The sequence below is a fragment of the Pelophylax lessonae genome, assembly GCF_965119305.1.
Source record: "Pelophylax lessonae genome assembly, chromosome: 2".
Taxonomy (NCBI): domain Eukaryota; kingdom Metazoa; phylum Chordata; class Amphibia; order Anura; family Ranidae; genus Pelophylax; species Pelophylax lessonae.
The window spans coordinates 434,263,034-434,275,825 of record NC_138769.1 but is presented as its reverse complement, the minus strand read 5'-3'; the positions used below and the strand labels follow the sequence as shown (position 1 = coordinate 434,275,825).

The 12,792-nt window shown below is 37.9% G+C and overlaps 1 protein-coding gene across 1 annotated transcript in view; it reads right to left on the bottom strand.

The window, feature by feature from the left end:
• The window catches only part of DMD (dystrophin), a 3,625,631-nt gene that overhangs the window by 2,515,203 nt on the left and 1,097,636 nt on the right, over positions 1 to 12,792 (bottom strand). Inside the window, exon 8 of the mRNA XM_082246191.1 lies at positions 7,092 to 7,270. Coding sequence (XP_082102317.1) covers positions 7,092 to 7,270 — 179 coding nt within the window. The remainder of the gene's footprint in view (positions 1 to 7,091; positions 7,271 to 12,792) is intronic.

Below are 12,792 nucleotides of genomic sequence, written 5' to 3'. Positions count from 1 at the left end.
GGGGGGTGTTTCTAACTGTGGGGGGGTGGGCTTTTGAAATGATCATAGAGACCTGTGATCCTATATAGAAGGATCACAGGCGCCCTGTGATAATTCCAGAGAGAAGAACGGTCAGCTGTGTTTACAACAGCTGCCCGTCCTTCTCTCTCAGTGGGGAGCAATTGCAGGTGGCCAGTGGCAATTGCGGCCGCTGGCCCCATGTATCGCATTCCCACTCCTAAGTGGGGGCAGAAGCGTGCTGGCGGCGGTGCGTGCTCGCCCCTAGCACCAGGCGCACGCCAACGTAGTACTACGTCGGTTCACGCAGGAGGGGCTGACTGCCACAGTAAAACTGTGGTGGGTGGCTTTGAAGCGGTTAAACTAAGAGGTGGGGCCACCTGATGATGTCACTGGGTGACTACATCCCCTTGTGATGTCATCAATCAGGGGCATGCTAGGTTGATGACATCACAAGGGGGCGGGTCACATGTGACATCATAGCTATTTGATCAGGTGCAGAGCTCTTTTTTTTTTCTTTGGGTCCACAGCCAGCGTTCAGGGTGATTGACGTCTATGTCTAATGTCTATTTTTTTTTTACATTTTTTTTATTCATATATAAAGGACATGAATAAAGGTTTTTTTTTTTTACTTGAATTTTTTTTATTGGTGAATGAGTAGGGGTATTCATATTCATTTATATACAGTAGGGGGCAGGATTGTGGGCCCCCTTGTTAAAGGGGGCTTCCAGATTCTGTTAAATCCCCCCACAACCAATGTGCCCCCCTGCCCTAAAGCACCACCCCATGTTGAGGTCATGTGGCCTGGTATGGTTCAGGAGGGGGGCCCTTGCTCAATTTTGGCATGGGGTTCCTCTAAATTCCATACTAGACCTAAAGGACAGTATTTTTATTATGGTTTTTTTTTTAATGCCGGCGTTCTTTTGTTTACATTAGTCTGTCAGCCAGGAATCCCACTGACAGCTGATCACTCATCAGTTGTTAAAGAAGCGGCAGCAGTTTGTTAAGGAGCCTTTCCTAATGAAGAATTGCAAAATGCAAAAAAAAATACATGAAAAAATGCATCAAAAACACGTGTTCAAAAACGCAAAATGCACTGAAAAATACGCAGGAAAACTGCATTTACCGCAACTGCAAAGATGTGAGCCTAGCCTAATAGCACATTAGGTAAATCTGGTGGTGAATGGGCAGTAGGAATGAGCTGCAAGTTCGAGTAGAACGCAAGTTCGACACAAACATTGGCTGTTTGCTCGTTCGTCAAATGATGAACAAATGGGCTTCTTCGCGGGAACTTTGAGTTCCCATATTATCATGGACTTTGACCTCTGAATTCCAATAAATACATCACTGGCTGGGGGATGTGAATTCACAGCTCTCTCATTGCAAGCCTGGTATTCTACCAGCTACACCACCGTTAAGCCTAACTTTCATCTCATCCACTGTGTGTAGGGTGAGATAGAAGTTAGTTAGTTAGTTAGTTAGGCAGGCATGGAAAGTGTGTTCAACCTAAGTGTACTTGACGGTGGCGTAGCTGGTAGAATACCAAGCCTGCAATTGCAATGATAGTGGGTTTGAATCCCTTGGCCGGCGGCTGATTTATAAGTGTGGAATTTTATAATTAATAATACATTGCTAGCAGGGAGAGAGATTTTTACTTTTTACAGTTTGTTGAGATCAGATAGTGCAGTGTATACCACAAAGTTATATATATATATATATATATATATATATATATAGGCACTTAAGTTTATATCTGTTTATGTCAGTATTGCTGAAAAAAATGGCGTGGGGTCCCCCCCAGTCTATACCAGGCCCCTCGGGTCTTGTATGGATTTTAAGGGGAACCCCACACCAAAATAAAAAAATGGCGTGGGGTTCCCCCTAAAATCCATACCTGACCCTTATCTGAGAACGCAGCCTGGCTAGCCAGGATGGGGGTGGGGGCGAGTGAGCGCCCCCCTCCTGAACCATACCAGGCCACATGCCCTCAACATAGGAGGATGCTTTGGGGCAGGGGGGGCTCTGCCCCCCCACCCCAAAGCACCTTGCCCCCATGTTGATGTGGGGAAGGATCTCTTCCCCACAACCCTGGGCTGTGATTGTGGGGGTTTGCAGAGGGGAGGCTTATCAGAATCTGGAAGATCCCTTCAACAAGAGGACCCCCAGATCCCGGCCCCCCCTATGTGAATGGATACCCATTCACCAAAAAAGTGTACAAAAAAATAAACACAAAAGCTAGTTTTGGAAAAGTCTTTTATTAAAAAATAAAAAAATTGTGTCCCCCCAATGATCAGTTGCCCATCCACCCGAAAAATAGAAAAAGAAGAAGCAGCTCCTGCTTCTACGGACACTTCCCGCGGAATGAGCGGTATTGAGTTTAACAGCTCTTTTATAGTGACCTGACGTCACAAGCCGCCCCACAATGCACTGCTCAGGTGCAGTGAATAAATTATATGACGTCAGTAATTTATTCACTGCATCTGAGCAGTGCATTGTGGGGCGGCTTGTAACGTCCGGTCACTATAAAAGAGCTGTCAAAATCACAACAGCTCATTACTCTTGAAGCGTCCGTAGAAGCAGGAGCTTCTTTTTTTTTCTATTTTTCGGGCATACAGATGACTGATCATCGGGGGGACAGTATTTTTTTTTATTTTTTATTAAAAGACTTTTTCAAAACTGGCTTTTGTCATTATTTTTTGTACACTTTTTTGGTGAATGGGTAAGGGTACGATGTACGCAATATCCATTCACATAGGGGGGCCAGGATCTGGGGTTCCCCTTGTTAAAGGGGGCTTCCAGATTCCGATAAGCCTCCCCCCGCAGACTCCCACAACCACAGGCCAGGGTTGTGGGGAAGAGACCCCTGTCCCCATCAACATGGGGGCAAGGTCCTTTGGGGTGGGGGGGTGCCAAAAACACCCACCCCCATGTTGAGGGCATGTGGCCTGGTATGGTTCAGGGGGGGCGTTCGCTCGCCCCCACCCCCATCCTGGCCAGCCAGGCTGTGTGCTCAGATACAATCCTTTGGTGGATTCAAAGGATAATGTCTTAATGGCATTCCTCTCTGCTCAGGTGAGGTTGGCTGTCCCATATCAGGGTAATTCTAAATGTTGTAATCCCCTAATCTGACTGATGCTGAGATTTCAGAGGCCTCCATTGTACCTGGAGCCTGAAAAGAAGTGGGTGGCAAAGAAGGTGATTTGTCCTTAAAGATCTTCCTGAAAGCAAGCTTTCAGATTTATACAGGTCTACCTGAAAAGCAAAGGCATGAAACATGTTAGTAGGTACAAAGGACAGTTACTTGTTTAGAAGTGTGATTTCAAAAACCTCATCCTCTTCATGTGGTGGCCTCTCCTCATTCCATGCTACATAAACCTGTGCCAGTTGGCAGTGGCAGGCCAAGGCCTGGGAGGCTGTTTAAGGCCTTGTGACATAATGGCCTAAAAAAGGCTGGAGTGCATTGCCTACAGTAAAGGTTGCTGTTGTTGATTCAGAGTCCAAAGTAGAATTGCCACAACTGGCTTTGACTGTGAAGATATGCATAGAGTTTATTTTGCGTCGCTGAGGCTAGCATTAAGAATCAGGGGTTAAACCACACATCCACTCATAGACACAGTTGTTGCTGTAATCATTATACACTTTTGCAAGTTTTCCCCCCCTTGGAGGAAATAATCATTTACTGGTACTTGGTGACATTGCCCTCAAATTTCCAAATGCAATCCAAGTCTGAGGCAGTATCAGAATAGGTACATGTTCCTCCTTGGTGAGGCAAGATGTTTACCAAGAAACACAATAGTAAGTAGCATAAGATCAAAGCTGCCCTTGCTCAGTGCAGTACACCATTTTGAACAGAATTCAGTAACAGTTCTGCCAGTGTGGAGTATTCTTAACTCAAAAGCCTCTAGATATATGTCTCTGCTGAAAGTACTCACTCAGCTGTTAGCCATGTAAAAGCAAGTCCACTTTCTGTTTCTTAGGATGTGCTTACATACTGTAGTAATCATTAGGTTTATGGGTGTGAGCTGCAATCACTAGGGTAGGAACAAACAAAATGTGAAAGGCACCAATCTCAGAAAAGGAAAGTTTCTTAGAGATATCTATGACGGCAGCAGAAAATTATTTCTCATCCACCATATCTAGGGCAGGTGTTGCAGATAGGGAAAGTTAGAGGGAACCTTGTGGAAATAGTCCACTGAGGGACCAGGTAACAATATTTAAACAGGGAGTGCAGGAAGGCAGAATGTGTGTTTCTTCTTAAACAGATTACATTTTTTTGTGATCATGCACTAAATGTTACAGTAAGATAAATGTAATGAGAGCACATACATTAAAAAAATAACAATAAAAAATGCAAATTTTTCAGGCTGTCATTCTTATCTTGCCTTAACTACTTAGTGGGTAACTGACCAGAACCACACAAAGATTAATGGATTTCAGACCATTCAAACTTTAATATTTCCATGTGGGCTTTTTGTTAACAATGGCAACTAATATTGGGCCTAAAATATTGTAATGTTCGTAAAATGCTTTGACAAGAGTTTGTTTGCTATACTTAGGGACAAAGTCAAAATTATACTTCACAGACTGTAAATACGTGGACGTTAAATATGAAGGTTAGATTTTTTTTATCAGGCTTGGATTAAGTGCATGAGAGTAGATGGAAAAATAATTCAGTTTAAATACCAATATTTACTAAATCCATGTTTCTAACTAAAAGGATCACAAAGAAAGCAGGACAAATAAGACATTTATCAGACTAGTTATCAATGTAAAAATGTTAATTGGTAATTGCTACTGATTTTTTAAATCAAACGTCTTTAGAAACTTCTGCAAACAGGAACCACGCAAGAGCCCTTAGTTTGCATAAAATGTCATAATGGGTCCAATATAGTAATAAAATATGCTCTGATGACTCAAGGAACAGAAAAAAGAAGCTACAACTATACTTTATAGTGAAAAAAAATGACATATATGAAGACTGTCACTAGCATTACCACAGCAGATTTTGGTATTCTGTGCCCCCCCCCTTTTATTATCTGTTGATCCTGCCTGCAGATCCATTATTTTTTTACTTCCTTTAACAGGCCAATCAGACAACGAAAAGTGGAAGTTGTATGATTTGGGAAGTTGAAAAATAACTGTTCTAATGGCAGGAACAGGAGCAGGTATTAAAACTATGTGACAGTGGGACTCAAAAAAACAAGAAATGCTGTACTAATGCTATCATTAGAGTACATCATATACAGGTGCATCTCATAAAATTAGAATATCATTAAGAAATTAATTTATTTCAGTAATTATATTCAAAAAGAGAAACTCATATTTTATATAAATGTGATATATTTAATACATTTCTTTCTTTTAATTTTGATGATTATGGTTTACAGATAGTGAAAACCCTAAACTCAGTATCTCAGAAAAACCGAATATTACATCCCTGGTGGAGGGCTGCACTAGGGACTTAATAAAACACAGTAAACCAACACCAGCAGATGACATGCCTCCCCAAATCTTCACGGACTGTGGAAACATCACACTGGACCTCATGCAACTTGGATTCTGTGCCTCCCCACTCTTCCTCCAGACTCTGGGACCTTCATTTTCAAATTAAATGCAAATTGTTCCACAGTCCATGATGATTTGTGGAGCCATGTCATCTGTTGGTATCGGTCCACTGTGTTTTATCAAGTCCAAAGTCAGCAAAGCCCTATACCAGGAAATTCTGGAGCACTTCATGCTTCCCTCTGCTGACTAGCTTTATGGAGATGCTAATTTAATTTCCCAGCAGGACTTGGCACCTGCCCACACTGCCAAAAGTATCAATACCTGGTTTAATGATAATGGTATCACTGTGTTTGATTGGCCAGCAAACTAGCCTGACCTAAACCCCATAGAAAATCTGTGGGGTATTGTCAAGAGGAAGATGAGAGACAATAGACCCAACAATGTAGATGAGATGAAAGCCGCTATCAAAGCAGTTTGGGCTTCCATAACACCTCAGCAGTGCTACTGACTTATCGCCTCCATGCCACGCCGCATTGATGCAGTAATTCATGCAAAAGGAGCCCCGACCAAGTATTAAGTGCAAACTATACTGTACATGGATATACTTTTCACTAAGCCAACATGTCTGTATTAAAAGTATTTTTTTTTTTTATTGATCTTATGTAATATTCTATTTTTCTGAGATACTGAAAATTGGGTTTTCACTAGCTGTAAGCCATAATCATCAAAATTAAAAGAAAGAAATGCTTGAAATATATCACTCTGTGTGTAACACATCTATATAAAATATATCGGTTTCACTTTTTTAATAGAATTACTGAAAAGAATTAACTTTTTTAAGATATTCTAATTTTTTGCGATGCACCTGTATGTCATTTTTTTCTTTTGCTCATAGTTATACTTTAAGTTAACAATTCTACTCTAGTTCCTCCTGTTTTGAACTGTATTGTAACTGTATTGTCTTCCTTCACATTGTAAAGCGCTGCGCAAACAGTTGGCGCTATATAAATCCTGTATAATAATATTAAAAAAAATATACATAATCACTAAACATCCATATAGTAGTGGCTTATCTTTTCTTATTCTCTTCAAATTAAAATCTGTCAACCTTTGTTAGTTCTCATAAAGAAAATCTACTCCCATATATAACCTTTAAATCACATGTCCTGAAGCTGTACTATGGGAAAAGAAATGAGCCGAAAAGGGTTTAAAAAGTTAAACAGCCTTTACATAGTATAGATCAACGTATGGATATAATACATTACATGTATACTTGCTTCATAATATGTTCATAAATTTGTATGTATTATTATAACACTTCAATAAACATTTTTTAAAAAAAAAAAAGTTAAACAGCCAAATGCTTAGTTGTAAAAGTAATGGGGACATGTAAACATTAAAATGTTACCAGGTACAGCTATGCTGGATCTGTAGTTATAAAATTAGGACTATTGTAAACTAATATAAACTTGAAAAAAAAGGCTGAGTAGAACCATGCAAACTATATTTGATTTAATTATCTTATGTTTCCTATTTCTTAAATTGCATTGGTGATGATACTTTAATAGTTTTAAACAAAATAACCATACTTGCTGAGAGAAATGCCGCTGGTCATAATGTCGAATATGTTCTTCTGGAGTAACAATTTGGCGAGGTAAGGTGTCCAATTCCCGAAGAGATTCAATGGAGACTTTTTGAGGCAGGACTTGGAAGAGTGATGTAACATACATTAAAATGGACTTCTTGTCAGGATGATCTGTTGCAATATCTGGAAGTGAGAAAAAAAAAAGGAGGTGTATATCATTCACTGTAAATTATGCACATTAAATGTACCTAAAACCAGCTTCCAACCATGCAGGCAGACTAATGAGCAGAAGCTCGGCCTTTCCAGCACCCTCCCGGGACTAATTAGAGCTCTATAATCATCTGTAAACTTTTCTGTAGATGTAGCATACCAATGAGTAAAATCCCAGTGTAAAAATGGTAATGATTTCTCATTTAAGCACATTTCAAATCATCATACACTTTATTGTACAATAGATAGACATAATTTAAGATTTATTGGACTGCAGTATTCACAGAGAACAAAACTATGCATTATCTTTTATGTGGTATTGAGCTCAACTCAATATGCCTATTACCAAAAATATGCATACATTGCTAAACACCTTTTAGAAATAAAACACTAAGCAGACATACATTGTTGCTTTGCTTTTTCTATGTATCTTAACAATTATGCAGTTAGTCCAGTTAATGATATATGCTCAGATCTGACCCCTGCTGGTTTATACAGTATCTATTAGTAAACTAAGAGGCACTTAGTTCACAAGGCTGGTTCACACCAGATGCAGTCCAGTCTGTTTTAATCTCCATTTAAAATGCATGCACAGTGTTTTCCATGTATTCCAATGGCCCTAGTTGACACCAGCACATTCACTTCCGGTTCAGACAACAAAAGTATAATCTGCTGCCTTCTGTATGGAGTGCAACTGCAATGCAATGCAGCAAAACAAATGTAAATGCACCAAAAACACACCAGAAAGCTCATTGTCTTGAGATTGTGTATCTAAAAGCTAGAACTTTACTCAAATCTATATCCAATTGGTTGGTTTATAACTATATACATTCATAACATAATTTTTAAAGCAGTTCAGCAGAAAGCTGAACACCATATTTAAAAGAAAATGATATAAATGTTTTGAAATTTGGCATACTTGCTAAACCTGCCAAGTATCCCACAAATGTGGGTGGTCCATCTAAAAACAAGGAGATGTGGGTAGACCTGATGCATCCATAAACAAGGTACATACATTTTAAAGATACAGTATAGTTCAATGTAAGTGCTGATGAACTGAGAAAGAATTGAATGCATTGGGCATAAAAAAAAGTATTTAGATCTCTGAAACCTTTCCTAGGAAAAGAAAGTATATATTTTTTCTGTATGCATCTTAAAGCATATCTGTCACAAGAAAAAAATATATTTTCAGCTTATGCGATAGCTACTGTATATTCATTTTTTTTTCCTTTTATTTTCACCTAGTGATCCTGCCAGTAACACATTCTCTGTCCTAAAGTGACAATGCCCACCATTAATACACAGGCTGGACTACAACCATGTATGCCTTTGTTAATCTCCATTACATTGGAGAAGGGGGATTTGTTTACAGGAGTAAGATAGTGTCATTTTTACTGTCAGTTAATTTTACATCAAATTACAAGGATACTACATTTTCTGTACTTACTGAAAATATCCATAGCCCGTAAAAAGAAAACATGCATTCACCACATCTAAAGCATGATAAGCTGCTTGCTATTGTATTTACATTTTTGGGTTTAGATATCCTTTTACAGTTTGTTCAATTAGTTTCAACTGGAAACAAATACATTCATAAACATTTGAAAAATTCAGAACTAAATAACAATAACCAGTTAACAAGTTATATGCAGCTTGCGCAGGTTTTGCAATAAGACACTGGTAATACTGAGAACTTCATACTGGAACAGCATATAGTTTCAAGTGTTAATTTATAAAATGTTCCAAAGCAACTTCTAAAATTCCCCATTCCAATTTTTGTATAATCTTACCTCAACATTAAAGTGCAGTACTCACCAGTACTACATAGTTGTAAAAAAAAAACACAAAATATAAAATCCTGATTTTGACTCTGCTAGAGTAATGTTTTAAAAAATAAATAGGAAAATATTTTGAAATAAAAAGAAAAAGCCATCCATGTGTAAATACTGTAGATCATGGATAGGGTGGAGGTCCTGTCCAAATAAATCTCATCATGTTTTTTTGCCAATACATGGACTTTTCCAGGATGACAGGTAACATGCTGGAATCCTGTGTTCAGGCTAAAAACATAGCTCAAGCTTATTCATCGCATGCATGCTTAAGAGGATTAATAGACTATAAATGTCCTTTTTAAGGAAGAACAAGCAACTTTCACTGGATACAAAATAAATTATGACATAGATATATTTCTATGAATAGACTGGATTCTAATAAGTACCTGCAGTACAACCCAGGTGTTAATATAGAAGGGATTTTTATTCCAAGATGAAAATTTCCAAATATTTTGCAATTAGGGGAATTTACTCCTGGATGGTTCGACTTTTTATGCAATTGGAGTATAATGGGATTTCTACTATAAGGGAGAAAAGCATTCCTAGGTTACATTTTTGGACAAATATGTCTGATTTTAATGGGTGTAATAAGTGTTTATATTTTGATACATTTAATAAAAGTTATTTTATAGGGAAATATTCTGTAGTGGTCCCTTGTTATTACCTTTGTAGTCTCTGTATGATTCACAATCTCCAGTTCAACCCTGAACAGAAAAAATGTGCCCATTCTAGTATTAGGATCCATCTAAAAAACACTATGTTGGCTACCATATTAACATTTCTTTTATGTATTTTTTTTCTCTTTCTTTTTCTTGTAAGGCCACCAGCAAATACTCACATTTTTTCAGCTGATGCTACTACAAGGTTGCCTTTGCAACAGATAATGTGTTTTAATGTCAATATCTCTGGTCCCTCATACAAACTTTTCAGCATGTTGGTCATTGTTAGGTTGTTTTTCCAAAGAAGGAAACCTATTTTGGTGCATTTAGTGACTTTTAATATTGTCTAGTTTTTAACTCACTGCAGTGTGCTTTTTACCACAGTAGTCCATCTCTATAAACTCTCATTATTACTGTAAGAGTTCTACCCATTTATAACCATCCTTTGGTTTAGGAAAAAGGTACACATATTTAGTTTGCTGTCAGCGATGTCATAAATGATGCACATCTAGAAGAATAGAGAGTTGATAATGGCTTGTCTAACATCATATTATATAGTACAACATGTTTTGATTAATTTTGTTATGTGTTGATAGCAATGTGAGCTGTCCACATACACATAATGGGGCTGTTTTACTAAAACTGAAGAGTGCAAAATGTGGTGCAGCTTACATTGTAGCCAATTAGCTTCTAACTTTAGCTTGTTCAGTTAGTGCCGGTTCACACTTATGCGCTTGTACTGCGAATGCGATGCGTTCTAAATAGTCTCCAATCGCATGCATTTACAAAATACATTGAATTCGTGACGATCGTTCACATCTATGCGTTGCGATCCAGATGCGAATGTGATGCGATGATAAAAAGGGTCTTGTGCGAGTTTACAGCGTTGCGTTGCGAATTTAGTCTCCATAGACATCAATGTAAATCGGTCTGGACTCGCATTATCAGTTCAGATATGTGCGAATTCTTATGTGCGAATTCTTATTTTTTGTTTGATTTTCCCCTCAGCTCCACCCCTCCTGAGCTTAATTAACATAATCAACGCACTCAAATTTTCATTACAATCGTGCTGGTACTATTGAAAAACATAAGGTAAACTCGCACTGCAAATTCGCATTGCAAGCGCAACCGCATAAGTGTGAACCGGCACTTAAGCATTGACAAAAAAAAAAATGGAAGCTCATTGGTTTCTAAGCAGAGCTGCAACAGATTTGGCACTCTCCAATTTTAGTAAATCAACTCTAGTGTGACTAAAAGGAAAAAACAATTTACGATTGAAAGATGAAACACCCCCAGTCATAAATTTGTAGTAATGTACCATCGTTGTATCAAAGCTGATACTGCATGTCATGTAGAAAGCAGATTCTATTAGTACACAATGATTTTGGAATTAGCATTTTACACAGATCAGTCACCCCAACTCTTTAAACTGCGGTTGTAGATCAGGTTTAATTAGAAAATTAGATTAATACAGTGCCAAATATGGTAATTTATTTATTTACTCTTACTTATAAATAAAAGTCTTAGCATAGAAAAAACAAGTCGAATAAAAACATATCTGTCAGGAAAATGGATTGTTGTACACATTCTGTATAAATGACAACAAATATTGATCTAATAAGAATCCACCCTTTTAAATTAAAGTATACTGTATATAAACCCTTGCTCACTTCTTCAGAAGTTATAATAAAAGATTAATATTTGTAAATATTGCTTTAAAATACATAATTTTACTTCTGTCCATGCTTTGCATAATGAGAGGCATTTTCAGAAGACAGATACCAATACCACCGTTCCTCCTCTAAGAGTCGGTTCACACTGGGCGACACGACTCTGTACTACTTCGGGGGCGACTTGTGCATTCCCATGCACCACGACTTCGGAGCGACTTGCAGGGACTTCACATAATGGAAGTCTATGCAAGTCGCTCCGAGGTCGCCCCGAAGTAGTACAGGACCCTTTTTCTAAGTCGGAGCGACTTGGGTCGCTCCTATAAGAACGGGTCCTGTAGCGGTCAATGGACCGCGAGGGAGCGCGAGTTGTCAGGCTGACAAGTCACCTGACAAGTCGCGCTAGTGCGGACCGGCTCTTAATCGAAGTAGAAGGAACAAGCTGAAGTGTATCCTCAGTGGCAAATGTCAGGAACTAAGTAAAGGAAGGCAAACCCTTCTGACAGAAAGAAAATGTCTCTATGTTTTGTAGAATATAAGTCATATTATATTGAATCTTCATTTACTCATATCCTGTGTACTAATCATTTCCTGAAACATTTACATTTGCATGTTTATCATTAAAACACTTCTTCATCAACCAACATATATTCAATTTAAAAGCCATTAGCATACAAAGGTTCATAAAGCTTATTATGTATTTCAAAGACAATATATGCAATGCATTATTCCCTGCCTTTCTGAATATTTTCTAATATTTTAAGTTAATAAAAGATGATATCCATTTGGTTGCTATGTGTTACATTTTTACTATCTTCCTTACTTAATAAGGCAGAAAGGTCATATGAACTATATGCAGCAAACAAAGAAGAAGTTACATGGATGCCACAAACACACCCTAAATCCTCTTCTGACAATGGATGATGGATACGTGGGGGAATTTGTTATTTTTCTCCAGTGTGGATGACAAAAGTAGAATAAAAAGCAGCACTATCACTTCAGTATACAATTTAAAAGGCTGGAACAATTCAGAATGACACAGCATCATGCTAGAACAAGTTAGATAGAAAGGAATGCTTTTAGAACTAAAGTTTTGTATCGTTTACTTCCATTTTTTTTAAAAAAGGCAACATATTTTCTTAAATTGCCTGAAAGTGCATTTTAAAGCCTTCAAGAAAAAACTACTAGGTTGACTCCAGCCAAAACTTGTTTAAGTGTTTGGGTGTACTGTATATTTTGTTTTTTTTTTATGTTCAGGACTTATTTATGTTCAAGATTAAAAATATCTCTATGCAAAATTACTTCATATTAATTTCATATCTACCATTTTCAGC